Source organism: Penicillium psychrofluorescens, assembly GCF_964197705.1.
Source record: "Penicillium psychrofluorescens genome assembly, chromosome: 2".
NCBI lineage: Eukaryota > Fungi > Ascomycota > Eurotiomycetes > Eurotiales > Aspergillaceae > Penicillium > Penicillium psychrofluorescens.
In genome coordinates, this window is record NC_133440.1 from 2120757 (window position 1) to 2140382 (window position 19626).

Here is a 19626-nt window from a genome sequence, read left to right on the forward strand (position 1 = left end):
TCCCACACACCCCAACAATCGACAGCAAAGGCTCCCGCCGTAACTGTGGCGTCGGTAGAATGCCTTCGCGTTTTACAACACCGGTGTTAACGGTGGATGCGGATAATATCCACAAGGTGGACACCGCAAATGCACAGAGCCTTCATGGCATGTGGATGGGTGAGATCGACTCGGATTGTCTTTTGAAATGCGAACAAAAAACTGACTTGGACGCAGTCTTCTCAAAATGTGCCGACTATATGGACCAGGGCCGTCGACTCGAAAACCTCAGCTGGCGCCTATGGACTCGCGAAACCTTCTGTGTCGAACCTGAGAAATCCAGCGATACCTCTGTGCTCCCACTCCTTCGCTCGGAAGCTGGGGAGCCTCCGGAGCTCTCCGCTAGTGTCGAGTCGGCCGCATCCGATCAAGCAGAGCGGATAGAGGCTCACATCAAACGACCTAAATGCCAGGACTATCGACCTGCCGTCGTTCGTGATGACTCGATCGCTAGCCTAGGCCGGGGCAAGGAGAAGCATATCACCTCCCTAGACCTGGAGCGCATGGTCCTCAACATCAAAGAGCGGAAAAGCCTAGAACCTCTGACCGCCGTGGTCAGCCCTGCGGCTCCCGTGGTCGACATCACTCCACGCCCATCCTCTACTCCCACTCCTTCTGTTGTTTCGACCGCAAAGCAGGTTCTATTCCCTCGACGACCAATTCAAAAACCCCACGACTCGACTGAATCATGCTCGACCACTGCCCCGGAGGGCAACGACGACAGCGATTCGACGCAGGTCACCGCGTCCGACACCAGTGTTTCGTCTTCGGGAGTTCTCCCCTGTCCGGACCTAATGAAATCCCCTAGCGTTGTTCGTGGATTCTCTCCCTCCCACATCTCGTCGTCTTTCCGATCGCAGGCCAAGCTATCCGGCGACTCTAGCCCCTCTCGAGCTACCACGCAACTAAAGCCATCGCCACTCAAGAAGAAGGGCGGAATGTTCACATTAGGTGGTTCGTCCGGTGACGATGATGAGAGCTCTTTTGAAGATCGCATGGTTACTCAGGACAAGCCTACCGCTGATTCACCCGCGGTGGCTAGCAAACCCAGCCCAGCCAAGAAGATGGCCTCGTTCAGCGACCAGGTTACATCACGAACTATAAGACACCCCAAGAGCCCGATCTGCATGGACGAAGATGCCATCGAGACCGATGACGATGTTTCGGAGAGCGCTATCGAGGATGACGAAGACTCGGATTGGGAAGACTCGGTGACGGAGAGTGGGCGGTCCAGCGTGGACGAGCGAGAGCGACCAGAAATGTTCAAGCGGGTGGATTCCCGGCCTAATTTGGTATCACGGCGCTCGCTGCTTACAATGATGATGCACCAACCGGGACGGATGCAAAACAACGCTTTCCGATCTAGTCCTGCGCTACAGCGCTCGCGCCTGACATCACCTAATGGCCCATCTATTCCGGCCTCCCCACCGGAGAACGACGAAGAGAACTTGACTATGCGCGGCCCCGACGTTCCTCGATCTAAGCCCATCGGCATGAAACCGCCAGTGACGCAATCGCTCGCGCATTCTCCACGCACCACTCGACGGAATATGCTTGCAACCGAGCTGACCGAGTCCCTTCGCAAACACCTCCTTTGGGAGCGCCAACAAAAGAGCGCAACCGCCAACGCTTTCAAACGCCGACACACCGCCCACGACATGAAGAACCTCCAGGAGTATCCAGACCCTCGCAGAGCTCAAGCCGAAGCCTCAGCTGGTGTCGGGCCGAATGCTAATCCGGGCGGCCAGGCCAAGGACAAAGACCTTGCTAAGAACGGCTCTTGGACAAATTACACGACTGATTATGGGCCCTGGGAGTACCATGTCAAGGGGTGGTGATTTTTTTCTTTAATTTTTGTTGGACTGTTCCATGTGACAATATCCACGTACGATTATGAACCTGCATTTGCATCAAGGGCGCACACATCTGGATATCTGGGTTTTATGTTTTTTGGGGAGGCTTGGGCTGGTGTTATCCTTACACATTCACTGGGCGCCGGCCCTGCATGGATCTCATGAAAAACCTACTACTACTATTATTTCGTTATCTACGATATTAATTTTCTTGTACAGCCTCTTCTTAATTTCTTCTCGGGTCTCAGGTGAAACGAACACACATTGGGGGCTTAATGCTGCTTCCTGTCTTGCAAGAAAGATTCTTGACCCCAAAGTTCCCTCCACCCCAAAAAACAATACGGCAGAAGGATCCGAACTTCTTAATGATGATGACTGCTGCAAATGCGCCTCTCGTTTTCTTTCATTGCAGTATGGCTGTTTGTCGATACCAGATTTGTATTTCTTTGCTTTTATCGGGATTTTCAAGGCGTTGGCTAGTTTGGGGTCGAGACCGCATCCAGCCACCACCATCCATGTTCGATCTCTTGATTTCTTTCTCACATGCTATCTCCCTGTGTACGTTAGATAATTACTACTACCGCGCGCTCCTACAGCGGGCCAAAAAATTAATAAGAATCCAAAACTTGGAATGGGCACGACTCGCATGCAGAGTCATACCTAAATTCCTGCTGTTAGTATGTAGATGTGAAGTGAGGCTGGCGCCACGCAGGAAAGAATAGCGGTCTGGGCCCCCGAGCTCTCCCCATTGCGCACTGATAGCTATATGTAGACCCTGTCTAGCTGTGGATCTCTAGAGGTCCGTAAAGGGTTTCCCGGCGCATTTATCCCTGCTCATCATGTCATCTTCTTACGAGGTTGACTCAAGCCGCCACGGGCGTCTGCAGCGCATTATCTGTGGCGCTGACACGTATGAAGAAGGAGGGTGGTGGTGGTGGTGGTGGTGTGGGGAAGGAAGCCATGAATTCAAGATTTCTTACCAGTATCTGTATCTATCATAAGCAGGAAGCAAGCATGGCCCTAGCAGGGATTTATGCACTGTAGGTATAGCTACATCCCAGTTCGAGCTAGCTAACCAGTTCAGGTAGTTAGTTAGAATTAGTTACGATATGTAAATCGGACCTGCCTAAGAGGGACATCGCGAAAAAGGGCAACAGTCGTGCAACAATTTAGAACCAACCGATCCTTCGGTTGGGAAGGGGACCCAGACCCTCGATGGCCGGGCACGGTCAGCTGAGAACTCCCTGCGGATTGTGAATCTGTACCCCCGGGCCGGGGGTAGGGAGAGGGGAACAAAAGTACCTTTTGTTGATTGAGCTAAACTTAGCCTGGAACAAACAGGTTCGCGACCTGCCCTTCTAGGGTCCAGCCCCCGGGATCCCCTTTTTGAGTTCTAAGCAGCACTGATCGCTTCCACATGTCTGCGTGTCAGTCTATGACATCTTCTAGTCATCATCTTGTCTTTTGTCATGACTACCTAGACAGCGTGGTGTCTCCACGGGGTTTATCCGGCGTATGGAGTATGGACTGAGATGCAGGCAGAGCAAGATGGGAAGGAAACGCGAGGGAAGCGCCTTGGTCTCGTCTTCAAATACCCTCCACGCATCTTGTTACTATGTTATTAAATCAGAGTGGATTCATGATGCGCCCTTCGCCTGATTTTCGCGATCGGATTAAACTTTCGCGTGGATGGTGAGCGCGTGCTTATTTATCAACACAATCTGGCCGCGGCGATGGAGACTTCTCTGGTCGGTTTTACGACCCAATTCGACATCCGCTTCATACTTTCGCCGCCACAAATAGCTATGGGTGTGTTCTCGACGTACGGTTAACTATTATGCGAATCGCTGCACTCCAATTCGTCGCTACTTAGCTGCTCTTGGTTTGATTTGAACTTCTGCCAATGAAGTTAGCCTTGTCCAATGAATATGGAAATATGCAACAATATCCGCAGAAGGAATCCATATGTTGTAACTGCAGCTCTGGCTAGATTTGTCTGTCTCATCATGCATGTCATGGTGAGGTGGATGGTGGATGCCATCATAGTGCCCGTCAGATCCACCTCGGCCCCCAGTCCAGAGCTAGTCATGTGGTTCTCTTTCGGGCCATGCACATGACCGTCTATTACGGTAGTACACTGAGTTTCATCTTCCATAGTATGGGAAGTATGGGAACAACTTCCGGCTAAAAGGCATCCTGTAGTTTTGTCCTCCCCGAGAACTTCTTATTAAGTGACGTAATTGCAGAACCTTCTTTATTTTGGTTAATCAAAATAACACTCTTTGGAGTGAAGGGCTATGTTGCATCAATTCGAGGAGTGTGGATCCCGGATTGTGCTCCAGAGTCTAAGAACACTCCACATCCATCGCAGGTTCCTAAAACGCCCGACAGCCGTCTCGGTTTTAAGAAGTGTTTCCTCCACGAACTTTTACATACATGTACATGTATATGCTCAACCTGGCATGGCATGTCGGCTTGTATCCGAATCCCCCCAACACCGTCGTAGGGCTTATAAAAAAAGAACATTGTAGCTAGAGAGCTACATGCACATCGGTCCAAATGAACGCGGTCGCAGTGGTAACTACGTGAGCTAAGAAATCAATGCGCGTCGCGATCCATGTCTGAGCGCGGCTCTGCAGAGCCGCGCTCAGACATCGAAGTTGCGTCCAGCCACCTCCACGGAAACGAAAAAGGCCTAGCCAGTTGAATTCGGCTCGTTTCTGAAATCTCAGCTGTGTTTTGTCCTGTCCTGTCTATGCTGAGCCTAGTTGGTGGATTCGCAGTGGGCCTGCCAGAAAACGGGGATCGGGCATGATTCGTCGGAAATTCCGACGCGTTTAGTTTTCGTCTCGCCTCACCGAGTACCAGTATGTTTTTCTATGAAATTAATGTACGTTGATGACCATTGGATCTTTTTGGTTTATGAGCGTCGGGATATTGATGCCGTGCGTATTTGGGATGTACGTGCATAGGATCAACACACTTGTCCGAATTGACCTGTCACAGTGTTCCACAATTTGGCATTGCTTTGGATTTTCGCTGAAAGGATTTGGCTTGTTGATCTGTCGGCTTGATATCGCCCTCTGCGGTCCCACAAGTCTTTGACAGGTCTGCGAAGGAATCGGCAAGCCGAAGCCGACTTTATAGGGGTCAGTTGACGGTCAAAGAATGAGCCGGAATTCAGTACAACTTGGTCAATTGGGTTGCATCTGTATACTGTTTGTCTGCAAGCCATAGTTCAGTTCCTACTTTCTTATAAAAATTGCCTTTATCGTAGGTGTTGATTGTGCGGTATTTACCTGATGTCATCCGCGGTCAATGGCGAATCCTTTGCTTCTGCCCCATCCTACAGCCCGACGAGACCAGGTCAGCTGAACCCCGAGTGAGCTGGGCGTCAATCCCGAATAACAAAAATAGTAGCTGGATGACTGATCCCTCAGCCTTTTCGACGTTTCTCGGCATAGTTACCTGCAGAGCTCATCAAATCACGTGTGCCCCGCCCTGGTCTGGACTCTTCTGGGAGTAGACTGCTCCGGCGAATCAGAAAATACAGGTGGACAGGCTTCAGATTCCCACCACGAAAGCTGATTGCATCATGCCCTGCTCACGCTGATGATGGAGCGAAGATTTCCCGAGCGACAATCCCGAAGCACACAGCCGTGGTCAAGAGCGCCGCACGCCCACGGTCTTCTGAGCAGCTTTTTTTGGAAGTGTTCTGGAAGGGGCGATCCGGCGAACCGCAACGGGTTTAGCGTTGTACGAAACCCATTACATACCTGACTATACCTGACAGTGATCCACTGATTCGGGTCTTTTCGCGCGCGCCACATGGCGCTGGCCGAAACGAATGAATGCTTTTGTTCGGTCTGTCCGGGGCAGGAACAATTGCTTTCGGACGATAGTTGATGCCACGATATACAGCTATACATCCATACTGGACCGATGTGCTCGAGACATTCTTCAATATTCTCCCGGTTCATATTAGACCGAATCCCGGGGCTCTGGATGCCGTTGTAAGGTCGCGGAGGAGACCGGGGTGTGAAACGATGGGGTGCGCCACTCTCCATGTGGAAGGCCGCTATCGAAGCTAGCACAAACTTTCCCCCGCGGACTGCTCGGTCGGAACTTTCCATCCCGATAATGGGATCTTCCCGGTTCTGATTTCATGCAACATAACTATTGGCTATAGTCTGCGTGTCTCAATTGCCGCCGTTGTCATAACCTCTCCCCCTTCCCCACATCAGCAGAGGAAATAGTAAATGTCGGTGTAAACAAGCTCAGATGCCACCCATTTAGGATAAAATCACCTGAGTGATACTGGCTGTGGAGCCGATGTTGCATCCCGATCGAAGTGGCTTGAGTTCTAGAAAACATACCCCTCTTCTGCGGGTGAGCGGAGAACAGAATAGTAGCTCAGGCCGCCGCACTAGGCTCTATTGTTGGGGGAAATGATGCAGGGTTTATCGGAAGATAGCGGCAGAACTATGGAAAGGGTAACATGACCGTTTAGGGCTGAGCAGGGGTTTACTATGTGGCCGATGGCGGGGAGTTCCGAGAAAGGGTTTCATGGTTGGATATGATATACTGTTGATGTTTTCGTTTTCTAGTCCAACTAGCGTCAGGCAGATATGCTGCACGGACAGCCACAAGCCGACCGGGGAATCCATACAATGAATTTCCCAAAAGATTAGTCGCTGACACTTTCACATCACATCTATCGAGTCATCGGTAACGTATTTGCCTTTGGTAGTCTAGCGCTGACTATCCGGTCATACGTACATGTAGGGTGTATAGAGCGACTGATTTCCCTTGATGATGGGGTTCAACTCACCCGGAGAATATTACGCCATCGTCATCGCACAGCAGGGAATACCCAGATGCCAAACAACGAGCGTATCACCGAGGGAAGCCGCGGAAGTCAACAGCATGGCAGTGCCCAGTCATGCCAGCGACGGCCCTCTGCTACAACCTCTGCAAGGTGTTTTGAGAAGATTGTACATTGATCGCTATTGTTGTTCTCTGGCTTGTGGCCCCTATTGATACTAGTTCGAAGATGTAGGTGACCAGATTGGGATTGACATGAGAGCTCTCGATTTTGATGCTGGCTCTTATAGGCAGGAAACGTAGGCGATAAGGTTGGGTTAAAGACCAAATTTACGAACATAACGCCCTGGATGTCAGTACCTAAGGCACGGTAGAATGTTGAAAAAGTAAAGCTCCAAGTATAAAGATCAATATAGCCGCCACGCAGCCCAGGGAAGGACGCGATGCTGGAGTAGATGTGCCCATAAGATGGGACCCAAATTATTTCAATCCTCAATCGAATGACTCGCCTATCTCCGTCGATTGTTGCATACACAGTAACTATGGATCATTATCGATTGCAAGAGCCGTGTAGACTGAATTACTCAAAATGAGTCAAAACGTGTTAAGACCCGCACTAAGCGGGCGGGCCCCGCCACGAGATCCTCGAGCTTTCTGCACAGACGACTGCTATATTGACTATCTTCACCATTTGACTATATCTACTGCTACTACCACCACCGCAACTACTACCCTACTTGATTATTCACCTCCAGCACTTCTTCCCTTTCTTCACTGTCACGTGCCCCCTCCCAGTCACCCGATCTCTGCGTTGGCAATCCGGCCCCGATCGACTGCCGCCCTTCACCATGTCAGTTGACGCTCACCGTAAGTCGTCATCTCGTATCTTTTTTTATCTGGCGGGGATATGCACTTCGCCCCTTGACGCACAGGGCTGGTCTTCTCGCCCCCCACCACCGGGCACTGAGCGGCCCGCAACCTTTTTGATCACACGCTCACCACTATGCTAGGGTCAGAGCCGCCGTCCTCTATGAGTGATGACTTGTCAGCGGCTCAGTCGCCAGGCGTTCCGGACCCAGACAGGTCGCCTCGCCCGCCCCAATCACACCCTCGCAAGCCTATCAAGTGCCGCTTTTTTGCTTCCAAAAAAGGTAGGTCCTTTACTCTTCTGCAGGATGTACCAGGCGTATGTACTTGTCCTGGTATTTCGTATACGCCTGGTGTTGTTTTTCACAGTATACACGTCTGGCATGCCAGTCGGGGCCATATCGTAATGAGAGCGTTACCAGGAGGCCGTTGCTTGGAATGTCTTTACAAAGCATCTCAATACTGACTCTCGTCTAGGATGCCGTACTGGCGTAGCTTGCCCGTATGTTCATGATGTTTCTTCTGTGGCATCAAAACAAATCGCGTCTGAACAGCGGTCTGGACCGGAGGATGACGCTCAACCTTCCGTCCAAGATGTAACCGCCAACATCCGAAATTTGATTGTGGGTGGAAATCAACCAACAAGTACTGCCCAACCTCAAAGGCCCGTGTCGAAAGTTGAACAGACGAATCCAAGAGAATTTCAGATCAATCAGTTGAGGCGGCGCTTCCGTCCTCAAGAAACTGATGATGATCTGGGATCGACTCTGACCTTTGGCTTGGCTCCATCAGACCCGGATTTTCCTTTTGAGCTGGAAAGCTTGCAATGCGTTCTTCATGTCCCCTTTTCATACCCAGGGAAAGGGCGACCCGCGCTGAAGGTCACGAACTCTGATATGGCACCCGGATTCCAAGAAAATGTTGCCAGAGGGTTTGATGACATGGTCGACTTTACTTTGCGCACAAGTGGCCAAGGGAATCTGCTCAATTGGATGAAGGCTCTGGACAGACAGCTCGAGCGGTTACTTACAACCCTCGAAAGGGGCCCGAAACTGACATTTGTCCCAAATATCGGTGCCAGCTCTGAGGCTACAAGCTCTGAAAATGCTCAAATCCGACTTCCAGTATCGCACACCACAACAGCAGCGCCGACGGTTGCAACGAAAGCCCCAAAATCAAAACCGCCACCTGTGAAACCCACCTACACAGCCGAAGAGAGAGCCCAGGCTGAGAAACGACGGGCAACCGAGACCAAGCAAATTGAAGCTCGGTTGGGAAGACTTCCCATGTTCCAGAAAAGGCCAGATGGAGTCTCTTTCATCGTCCCCATTCAGCCGACCAAGCAAGACCGCCTACCTCGAACACTTCAAGCTGTCAAGACCGTGAAGTTGCTAGTTCCCCACCTTTATCCGTTGGAACGAAGCTTTATTGAGATACAAGGAGTCGACAGCACCGAGGCAAGATCAGCGGAGGTGGGATTTGCGCAATGGATTGAGCAAAATTCTCAATTGAATCTGGTGTCTCAGATCAACTATTTGGCCAGCAATCTGCATAATTTTGCCAAAACGCCACTTCCCGAGGAGCGCGAAGATGTGCCATTACCGGTCTTACAAACCGTTGATGAGCCCACCGAAGCTCCACCTGTCCGTGACGGTCTGGCGGCAGACACAGAAGATCGGCCACATTTGCACGTCATCCCTCGCCCGCCTGAATGGTCTGTTCCAGATGGAAATAGTGACGATGAAACGACAGAGGAATCAAGTTATGACGAGGATTCCTTCGAGGAAGAAGAGGAGGAGGAAGACGGCGGCGCACCTGTCCCTGCAATCGTGGACAAGCCTCCTGGCAAAGGGGTTGCTCTGTCATTTCCTTTTATGGAGCTGTATGGCATTGAGCTATTGGAGCTTACCAATCTTTATATCACGGTCAAATGTGAACGATGCAAAGAATCACTCGATGTGAAGAATGTGCCGCAGGCCAAGGACGAGAAGGATGTTTCGCCAAAGGTGGAATCTTGCAGGAAATGCGCTAATTCTATGAGCATTGGTGAGTCTAACTAACTAGCTACTTTGCGAACCGGAGGCTTATTGAGTTTATTCCAGCCTTCCGGCGACAGTTGATGCATTCTCACTCCAATCGCGCTGGCTACTTGGACCTAGATGGCTGCACTATAGGGGATCTTCTTCCAAGGTGAGCTTTTTGTTTCTGTTGTTTGCTCAATAGCTAATTCCAGGACAGTCATTTCATTCCAACATGTTCCGAGTGCTCGACTGTTTATCCGTCTCCTGGAGTGTCGGCTGTTCGTGGAGAAAGCGCTATGGCGATTTGCCGACACTGCCATCGCAAGATGGGTGAGCATTTGCATGTTACAAAACTTAGTCTATTGCTAACTCTAAAATAGTCTTAAAGATTCCAGAAGTCAAGTTCCTGGTTGTCGGGACTGCAGCGGGTGAGTCAAACAGATTAAGCGCTGAAACGACTTCATTCTAACTCGTTTACTTGGTAGTATCTGGCCGCGGCGCTCTTCCATTAAAGAAGAAGGTCAGCAGCCCCGTCAACGACATTCGAAGATTTTGCTGACCAAAATAACAGCCCAAGGAGGTCCTTGGTATTGTTGCTGGTCAGGAGCTGCCCCGGCGTGGCCGCTGTCAGCATTACGGGAAAAGCTACCGCTGGTTCAGATTCGGCTGTTGTGACAAAGTCTTCCCATGTGACAGGTATGAATTAATTGGCAATTGACAAAATATTAGTATGAGCGGACATGCTAAGAGGTATAATAGATGCCATGACACTGAAACAGACCATCCCAATGAACACGCAAACCGCATGATCTGGTATGTTGACCTTTCTCCTCGATGGTAAATAAGTATACAACAAACTAACCAAATTCACAGTGGCTTCTGCTCCCGAGAACAGATTTACAGACCTGAAGCCTGTGGCATCTGCAGAGCAGTCCTTGTCGGTAAAGCGGGCAGCGGATTCTGGGAAGGTGGCAAAGGCACCCGAAACCGGGCCCTGATGAGCCGGAAAGGTATGTGTCTGTCTAGGATGATACGAGAATATACACTGACAGTCTAGATCCTCGGAAATACAAACGGCGAGGGGCAACAGTTCCTGGTGGTTCCTCATCGAAAAAGAAGTGATAGCGGAGCACAAGTTCGTGTACTGTACTTGCTGGTCCAACATCATATCCAACCTTGTCTAAGTCAAGCAAAGAGATGGTACTTAGATCAAATTACGTGATGGTATTGAGCAATTTACATAGAGATGCGCTAGATGCAATCGAAAGGGAATACAAAAAAGCAATCTGGGTCAAAGCAACTCTTTTGTCCCCATCAAATCAGATTCCCGCGCAGCTCCTGCTCCCTCTCAATAGCTTCAAAGAGGGATTTGAAATTCCCAGCCCCAAATCCAGAGAAGTTATGCCTCTGAATAATCTCAATAAACACCGTAGGCCGGTCCATGAGATGCTATACCACAAATCAGTCACCCATTCAGTCCCAACTATAACAACCGGAATTGATATAGAAACAGAAGAGACACATACCTTAGTAAAAAGCTGAAGCAAATACCCGCCCTCGTCAAAATCGATCAGAATATCCAAACTCCGAATCGTCTCAAAGTCCTCGTGAAGCACGAGCCCGGACTTCTTCAACCGGGCCTGCATATCCGTGTAATACGTCTCCGGCACTTTGATGAACTCGACGCCGCGCGCTTTCAGATTCGTGATGTCGCGGATGATGTCGTCCGTGAGGAGGGCGATGTGCTGCACACCCGCCCCGTTGTAAAAGTCCACGTATTCCTCGATCTGGGACTGCTTCTTGCCCTTGGCGGGCTCGTTAATGGGCATTTTGACGATCTCGTTCGGGGATGCCATCACGATGCTCTTGAGCGCTGAGAACTCCGTGCAGATCTGGCTGTCGTCTACGCACCAGAAACGGTGGAAGCCGAGCGCTTTCTCGTAGCTGGATCATGGCTGTTAGTTTGATGACAGGATAAAGAAAATGGAGAGAGGGGGTGTTCTTACTACTCGCAAATCTTGTCCATCTCGTCCCAGTCCTGATTCCCAACACAGTGATCAATCCGCTTCAACTGCACGCCGGGCAAGAACTTCTCCAGAGGGTCCTCGGCCCCTGATTCAGAGCGATACCCCGGCATGAAGACACCGTGATACTCACTCCGCTCGATGAGAGTATGGGTCGTCTCTCCATAAGTCTGGATCGTAGCGACCTTGACACACCCACCGGCATCCTCGAGGATCTTTGGCTCCGAGACGGCCTTCGCACCGTTCTTGACAGCCGCGTAGAACACGGCTTCGACGTCATCCACCTCAAACGCAACGTCCTTGACCGCGTCGCCGTGTTGCTCAAGGTGTCGATGCATCTCTTTCAGTAGCTCTTGCTCCTCGGCATCGAAGCGCTCGAGTTGGTTCAGCGAGCGCAGTGGAGATGTCAGGATGAAGGTGATGTCGCCGTTGCGAATGACGTGCGAGCATGTTGCCCGGCTGCCGGTTTCTAGGCCGCGGTATGCGACCCGCTTGAATCCCATGCGGGTTGTGTAGTAGGTTGCCGCTTGCTTGGCGTTGCCGACATACCAGTGGACATGGTCGTACCCGCGGTAGCTCGCCAGTGACGAGGAGGTCCCGTTTGTTTCAGAAGGGGGAGGGCTGGTTGAGATGGCTGAAGGAGCCATTTTTGGGTTCTCTGTCCGGTATTCCTCGAAGTAACAAGTTGGTGATACAAGTTGGTGATGGAGCTCAGTGATGGGACCCTGGCTAAGTCTGGCTGCAGAACTGCACCTTTAAGTCACATCCAAATGGGCTGCCCACAGTAGCCGCCACCATGACTCGGATATTCTGTGAAGCTGGTGGTTCATACTACGGCTGACCACGGGTGTTGGGAGATACCCGCCGGTTGCCGAGAATATCCGCCATATTATCATCGCGGCATCACCACTGAATTAGTTGTTGCGCTTCCTCTAACACCACAATCAAACAACAGAATGGCTACAACTAAGCCAAACCTCACCACAAACGACGCGGCGGTCCTCCAGGCTCTCTTCGACGCCGAGTCCTCGCCGTCATCCGGGGTGGTGATCGACCCTTCCCTCTCACCATGGCCGTCAAGTGTATCCATCTCGGAACAAGAGTTGGCGTCGCTCAAGGAGCGCGAAGCATCAATAATCCGCCAAATATCGGGCGATAATCCAACCCGAGAAATAGTCGAATCTGCAGTCGCCGATTTCGATGCTCTCATCGAGACATACCCAACCTATCCGTCAGCATACACCAACCGCGCACAAACACTGCGACTCCTAGTAGACATCCAAGAGGAAAGCAAGACCAAAAATACAGACTCTGCCTCAGACGACACCCTCTTCACGTCCCAATCCAGCTCCCTCGCCACCCGTATCTTCAACGACCTCGGCCAAGCCATCTCCCTCGCCACGCCTCGCTCCCCTGCAGACCCAGTCTCAAACACACAAGCACGACTATTAGCAGACGTGCACACGCATCGTGGGTACTTGCTACTAAAAGCGGCGCGGGCGAAAAAGAACATAGTGGGAGAGAAAGAAGAGACCGGGAGAGGGCCGGAACGACTGCGCGGACTGGCCGCTGATCAGCTCGAGGAGATGGCGAGTCAGGATTTCTTTCTTGGGGGACGGTATGGGAATAAAGTTGCACAGCAGTTAGCGGTGCAGACGAATCCATATGCGAAGATGTGTGGCGCGATTGTGAAGGAGGCGATGAGGAAGGAGGTTGAGGGGTGACTTACTTGGATTAAACATGATCTATGCTGATGGATTCCTCTCTAAATATCTTGGCCTACAAAGCTACATATTCAAAACAATGTATATACGGCAAATCATATTTCTGCTGTCTGCACTTAGGACAACGTAGGTAGAATAATCTGCAGGACTTCGACGTCCGTATCGGCAGAGAGAGCAACATCGTGGGTATTCCGCGTCAGGCGGATAGCACTCTCTTCCTGAAACGTCACCACTCTACCTCCCGCCTCCGGCTGAGATCCAACACCCTTCCCTTGTAGCACGTACAAAAGCTGGGTCGCATCCTGGGCGCGAACAAGCCATTCGTGCCCAGCAACGATCTGCACGATCTGCACGCACGTTTCCCGCTCAGTGAACACTCCAAGGGTCTTCCTGAAAATCCCCTTGCCAGCATGGGTGTATGGCTTCCAGGCGAAACTCTTCGGCTTGACGATGACCGGTTTATCGAATCGAGGCTCGGCGTATACCAGTGGCCGGTGGTTAAAGTATTCCCAGAGCGATTCATAGCCATCTTTACCCTCGGACGCATCACCGTCGTTCTCGGCATAGTATCTGCCTCCTTCGAAGCGGCCCTTCTCTTTCAACGCGGCCTGCGCAGTCGCCAGTTGGTCAAACGACAAATATCCTTGCCCGCTGGCTCCGCCGAACTGCAGGACGAGGACATCGCGGTCTCCGCCCTCATCTTTCTGTGGTCCGTAGTGTACGGCTTCGGGATGATAGCACAGTTCGCCTTCGTGCAGTAGCATTTCCGGGCTGATGGAGACGTCATTCCGCACGGCGTATCGGAACTGGTCGAAGTTGTGCCTGTGGCGAGGGGAGTAGAAGTCGCCTTGCCGTGCTAGCGCGAGGTAGTAGTTCTCGGGCGTGCCATCTTCACCGCGGAAAAAGTTTTTGAAAGCGATGCCGTCGCCGCGGTGTTTGAGGGGCGGTGCGATGAATTCGAGGTCTTTGCCTTGAACGATTTCGATGTCCATTTTTGTTATGTTTTTTTTTATCTGGTTTGATTCCAAGAATTCGGTAGATGGGTTGTGACAAGTTGGAGCAAGGAAAATCGGTGGCTCAACGGTTGATATGTATCGGTTCGCATTCAATAGCTTACTCCAGGACGCGTGGAGCGGGGTCGTGGGTGCCTCAGAGGGACCCGGATTTTCTATTTTTGCAAGAAGGGGCCGAAATATGGTAAGCCGATAGTAAGCAGACAGGGTATCTAGGTCCTACGCTAGTATTGACTAGCTTTAATTTTATCACGTCAATATTCCGAGATACTCGTTCTTTTGCCTCTCGCAGAAGATGCACTAGATATATTTGTTGGATATCCGAAGAAGCCCTTTCGGACTATGGACAGGTTTTAGGGAACCCAACCCATGATCGCATGATCTGCATGAGCCGCCAGTGAGATCAGCTGAATCGTGGTAGGGTAGATATATAGAAAAGTAAATAAGTCTATATTTTTACAATAATTTACTTGCCAGATCACCTATGTATATTTCTCGATCCTCATCACTAATGGTGCTAGAGATTGGTCTCAAAGGTATCCCATATTGTGTTAGACTATTGCATAAAGGAGCATACACGCATCACTTTTTCCTTATATTGGTCCATGTCAATCAGGCCTTCTTGTCTGGGTTCACGAAATGCCGCTTAAGAGGCTTCCAACTATGCTCATTATATTCCTCCTGCACTTTCTGGCAGGTCTTCAATCCCCACTCCGAGACACCAACCATGAGAGAGCTAATAAAAACCCCGGGTCAGCACAGTGCATCGTTGATAGCAATGGAAGCCAAAACATACCTCTCAAACATGAACGCCAAGCTCTCATAGCCGACCTTCTGCGGCTTCAGCTCCGCATTGCTTGCTCCCTCAAAGGCAGCCGAGTCCGGCCCGTGAGCGCTCATGACATTATGCAGACTCGCACCTGCGGGCTGGAACCCACCGCCCGTCTTTGCGTCGTAGTTTCCGCAGATCAGACCCATGAACTCGGACATTGTGTTGCGGTGATACCACGGCGGACGGAAGGTCCCTTCTGCGACCAGCCAACGAGGCGGGAAGATAACAAAGTCCGCAATGGCGGTGCCCACATGGTCTGAGGGACCGGTGAGCACGGTAAAGATCGAGGGATCGGGGTGGTCGAATGAGATCGATCCGATGGTGTTGAACCGGCCGAGGTCATACTTGAACGGGTAGTAATTGCCGTGCCAGGCGACCACGTCGAAGGGCGTGTGGTCCTGGCGTGCAGAGAAGAGCGTGTTATTGAACTTGCTATACAGTCTGTACTCGCTGCGCTCTTCCTCGTCGTCGAAGGCAGCGACGGGCGCTTGGAAGTCGCGCGCATTGGCGAGACAGTTCGAGCCGATGGGCCCGAGTTCGGGAAGCTGGTAGTGGCCCTGATACAGCTCACAGATATAGCCTCGTACGGGGCCAGAGGGGAGGGTTACACGGTATCTAATAGGGGATTAACAATAAAGAATAGAGATATTATGGAAGAGAGCTTACCGGACACCGCGGGGAATGACGCAGATCTCATTCGGACGCAAGAGAATCCGACCCAGCTCCGTCTGGATATCCAGCACACCGTGCTGCGGCACAATTAGGAAATCTCCATCCGCCGAATAAAAGGCTTCCTTGCCCATATCCTTGCCGGCCGCGTAGAGTAAGATACCCATGCCATGCTTGAGGGTGGGGTCACCGGCGCCGGCAACCAGGTGTAGACCATGTACCCAGTCAACTTTCTCGTCGAGGTCAAAGGGGTTCCAGCGTAGCTGGTTAGGGATGTGGTGCAGCTTGTGCGATTCGGTGGTCATACTAGTGTGATACGAGTCCTCATTTTCAGCGGCGAAGTTCTCGTGCGCGGCGGCGGGAATGATGCGGTAGACCCATGTCTGCTTGTTCTCGTGGCGCGGCGCCGTGAATGCAGTGCCCGAGAGTTTCTCGGTATATAGACCATGCGGTGCTTTTTGCGGCGAGTTTTGGCCGATGGGGAGGGCGCCCTTGACGGCCTCGGTCCTGGTGATGGTTTAGTAGCTAGATCCCCATAGATGAATCCATGACACATACTCGTGGTACGAGTCGAAGCCCGTCTGATAGGCGTAAGGATCCGGATGGGCAAAGTTAGTGACGGGCATTGTTGGAGAGAGTGCTGTTGAAATTGAGCCCGTCGGTTACTCGCCTCTAATAATATCATTATCGTGGCAAACGGAGCTCCGCGATCGCGGAATTCATGATTGCCGGGGCCAAGCGGGGTTGTCTGGGTACGTTTCTCTACTTCGGTCTAGAAGGGTGCAATCCACACGCCCATTCCACCTCCGCCCTCATCGTGGCCAATGCATCTGTCCAACCTTCTACAGAACAATGGATTCTCAGTTTTCCTAGAATAATGATTCGAGAGTCATTCTATAGCTTTATCGCTCTTGATATTATTTCATTTACAGATCAGACGTGGTGGACGGAAAGAACGGAATAGCGTCATAGCTGCCCTACACCACACCCAATCCATACAACCCCGGAGCGGAGGGTTTCCGCTGACCCGGAATGGGCAGCGCAACAAGCCGCCGTTAAGTACTAGAATGCCACTTTCCTGTTTACATTATTTTCCGACGGTTCACACACATATACACACATCTATCCATCATGGCGTCGTGGCTCCCCATCCCCAAGAACTCGCCATTCTCACTGGCGAACATCCCCTTTGGCATCATCTCCACCAAGTCCGTCTCTCGCGTCCCCGCGGTTGCCATCGGCGACTATGCGCTCAACCTGAGCGCTTTCGCCTCGTCCGGCGGCTTTGCACAGCTTCCCGCCATCCAGCAGCACTTAGATGTGTTCAGCCAGCCCACTCTGAATGCCTTCGCGGCACTGGGACGCCCCGTGCACCGCCAGGTGCGTGAGTATCTGCAAAACGTCTTCCGCACCGAGACCCAGTTCCCCGAGGTGCTCAAGGACAATGCCGCGGCACAGAAGTCGGCCCTGCTGCCTCTGTTGCAGGTCACCAACCACGTCCCCATGCAGATCGGCGACTACACGGATTTCTATGCCGGTCTGAACCACGCTTACAACATTGGCGTGCTCTTCCGTGGGCCGGACAACGCCCTGCAGCCCAACTACAAGCACCTTCCAGTGGGCTACCACGGCCGTGCCTCGTCAGTTGTGACTTCGGGCACGCCTCTGCACCGTCCCCACGGTCAGATTCTGGCCAACCCGGCCGCTACCCCCAAAGTGCCGACGTTCTCGCCGTGCAAGCGCCTCGATATCGAGCTGGAACTTGCCGCCTTCGTCAGCACGCCCAATGATCTCGGCAAGCCCGTCCCCATCGAGGAGGCCGAAGACCACATCTTCGGCCTAGTGCTCATGAATGACTGGTCTGCGCGCGACATTCAGGCCTGGGAGTACGTGCCACTGGGCCCGTTCAACGCCAAGAATTTTGGCACGACGATCACGCCCTGGGTGGTCCTGATTGATGCTCTCGAGCCTTTCCGTACCTCCGGCCTGGAACCAGGGAATCGCGAATCTCTGCTGCCGTATCTGCGCGAGAAGCACGCGGCCAGCGCCTTTGACATCGCCCTCGAAGTTGAGCTGACCAACAAGGGTGGTAAGCCTACGACCATCTCCAAGACTAATGCCACCAACCTCCTTTTCTCCTTCCCTCAGATGCTCACCCACCACACTATCGCGGGCTGCAATATGAACACCGGTGACTTGCTGGGCTCGGGCACTATCTCGGGCACGGAGCCCAAGACCCAGGGAAGTCTGCTGGAACAGACTAATGGCAAGAACCCGCTGAAGCTGGAAGATGGCTCGGAGCGTCTGTTCCTAGAGGATGGTGACACGGTTGTTCTGCGCGGCGTGGCTGGCTCCGAAGGAAACTATGTTGGTTTCGGTGATTGTGCCGGCACCATCTTGCCTGCCTATCCGCTGTAGATGAAGTGAAATGTAAAAGAATGGAAAGTCATGTTGATGGTTCGTAAATAGATATTTCACAATGAATGAATTACGCAAATCACTGGCATCGATCATCCCATAAACACCGAGATCCTATTCCTACTGCTTCACTCTGAATTCCTCTGGCGTATCCTCCTGATTCCTCCAATGCCCCAACTTTACCGCACTCTCCTCTTCCAAACGCCGCACAATCTCTTTGACCACCGGATACATCTCTAAGTCCATACCCGCTCGCTCAGCACCCCAAGCCGCCGGGACCAGACACACATCCGCCAGGGAGATCTTATCCCCAACACTAAACTTGCCAGCCGACTTGGCAGCAATAGCCTCATACGCGCGCAGGCCATCTTCAATCAGACTCCTCGACCAGCCCTCCCGATCCGCGCCGAGCGGGGCCACGCGCTTCAGGATCTTGAGGTTCGTCACGGGCTGGACATCGCATGCAAGAATAGATACGAGACTGCGCACTGTAGCGCGAGTTTCCGGGTCTGAAGGAAGGAGGGATGTTGTGTTTGGATATGCTTCGTCGAGGTATTCCAGTGCAGCAAGAGACTGAGTAATTGTCACGGGCTTGGCAGAGGCCCGTTCAACCACGAGTGCTGGAACGGTTCCTGAGGGGTTGATTTCTTTGTACTCGGCGGAGGATTGCTCGCCTTTGAGGAGGTTGACGTAGACGGGTGTGAAGGCGAGGCCCTTGAGATGGAGGGCTATGCGGACCCGCGCTGAGCAGGACGAGCGGAAGTAGGTGTAGAGCGTGATATTGTCGGCCATGGTTGGACAAGTTGTGCGATGTTTAGCCTCTGTGACTGGCGTACGAGTTTATACTTGGAGTGGACATAGGCGCGGAACGAGTTCCGGGACTGATCTGGGCAAGGAGGAAACCGGTTTGCGCCGGTCAGGGATGCTCGGAGAACTTCTCTCCGGGGGCTATTGATACCAATCAATCTATTTCTCGTTGAAGGGTAAAAAGGGGACTCTTTACTTTATTCCGTCTGCTGTATATTCTTTCATATTGGCCAGCCCCATCGTAATCATCTGGGTGTTCCGGTCCGGAAACTCAACCCCCAATTCCCTCCGTGTTCATTATGGAGCCAATCAGCATGTTGTTGAATGACTTCATCGCCGCCTAGTAGGAAACTATCTCTATGTTTGCCCTATTGCACGTGCCGTTGAGACGATGGGCCGTCTAGTACTAAGGAATCTTCTGCTGAGCCCGTCCTCACGAATCTCATGTTTAGCGCAAGTACCCTGCTCCGATTATCGACATTAGATTTAACAATGTCGGAGGTGCGAATCAAACGACGATTGTAGTAGTATCATG

The 19626-nt window shown here is 51.9% G+C and overlaps 8 protein-coding genes across 8 annotated transcripts; 4 read left to right on the forward strand and 4 right to left on the reverse strand.

The window, feature by feature from the left end:
• Positions 1 to 59: 59 nt before the first annotated feature.
• PFLUO_LOCUS2990 (uncharacterized protein) lies at positions 60 to 1877 on the forward strand (the record flags this gene model as incomplete). Its single annotated transcript, XM_073780187.1, has 2 exons — positions 60 to 159; positions 217 to 1877. 2 exons carry the CDS (start codon positions 60 to 62, stop codon positions 1875 to 1877), a joined length of 1761 nt encoding a protein of 586 aa, XP_073637068.1.
• Positions 1878 to 7719: 5842 nt separating this feature from the next.
• PFLUO_LOCUS2991 (uncharacterized protein) lies at positions 7720 to 10726 on the forward strand (the record flags this gene model as incomplete). Its single annotated transcript, XM_073780189.1, has 9 exons — positions 7720 to 7867; positions 8061 to 9629; positions 9822 to 9934; positions 9993 to 10032; positions 10090 to 10124; positions 10176 to 10300; positions 10364 to 10417; positions 10478 to 10614; positions 10662 to 10726. 9 exons carry the CDS (start codon positions 7720 to 7722, stop codon positions 10724 to 10726), a joined length of 2286 nt encoding a protein of 761 aa, XP_073637069.1.
• Positions 10727 to 10918: 192 nt separating this feature from the next.
• Positions 10919 to 12275, reverse strand: PFLUO_LOCUS2992 (uncharacterized protein; the record flags this gene model as incomplete). Its single annotated transcript, XM_073780190.1, has 3 exons — positions 10919 to 11053; positions 11131 to 11548; positions 11611 to 12275. The coding sequence occupies 3 exons, from the start codon at positions 12273 to 12275 to the stop codon at positions 10919 to 10921; spliced, it is 1218 nt and encodes a 405-aa protein (XP_073637070.1).
• Positions 12276 to 12584: 309 nt separating this feature from the next.
• Positions 12585 to 13352, forward strand: PFLUO_LOCUS2993 (uncharacterized protein; the record flags this gene model as incomplete). Its single annotated transcript, XM_073780191.1, has 1 exon — positions 12585 to 13352. The coding sequence occupies one exon, from the start codon at positions 12585 to 12587 to the stop codon at positions 13350 to 13352; it is 768 nt and encodes a 255-aa protein (XP_073637071.1).
• Positions 13353 to 13468: 116 nt separating this feature from the next.
• PFLUO_LOCUS2994 (uncharacterized protein) lies at positions 13469 to 14344 on the reverse strand (the record flags this gene model as incomplete). The annotated part of the gene is made up of 1 exon (XM_073780192.1): positions 13469 to 14344. The coding sequence occupies one exon, from the start codon at positions 14342 to 14344 to the stop codon at positions 13469 to 13471; it is 876 nt and encodes a 291-aa protein (XP_073637072.1).
• A 633-nt stretch (positions 14345 to 14977) lies between these two features.
• PFLUO_LOCUS2995 (uncharacterized protein) lies at positions 14978 to 16492 on the reverse strand (the record flags this gene model as incomplete). The annotated part of the gene is made up of 4 exons (XM_073780193.1): positions 14978 to 15101; positions 15162 to 15812; positions 15864 to 16373; positions 16425 to 16492. The coding sequence occupies 4 exons, from the start codon at positions 16490 to 16492 to the stop codon at positions 14978 to 14980; spliced, it is 1353 nt and encodes a 450-aa protein (XP_073637073.1).
• A 505-nt stretch (positions 16493 to 16997) lies between these two features.
• PFLUO_LOCUS2996 (uncharacterized protein) lies at positions 16998 to 18284 on the forward strand (the record flags this gene model as incomplete). The annotated part of the gene is made up of 1 exon (XM_073780194.1): positions 16998 to 18284. The coding sequence occupies one exon, from the start codon at positions 16998 to 17000 to the stop codon at positions 18282 to 18284; it is 1287 nt and encodes a 428-aa protein (XP_073637074.1).
• Positions 18285 to 18404: 120 nt separating this feature from the next.
• On the reverse strand, positions 18405 to 19076 carry PFLUO_LOCUS2997 (uncharacterized protein; the record flags this gene model as incomplete). The annotated part of the gene is made up of 1 exon (XM_073780195.1): positions 18405 to 19076. The coding sequence occupies one exon, from the start codon at positions 19074 to 19076 to the stop codon at positions 18405 to 18407; it is 672 nt and encodes a 223-aa protein (XP_073637075.1).
• Between the last annotated feature and the right edge of the window lie 550 nt (positions 19077 to 19626).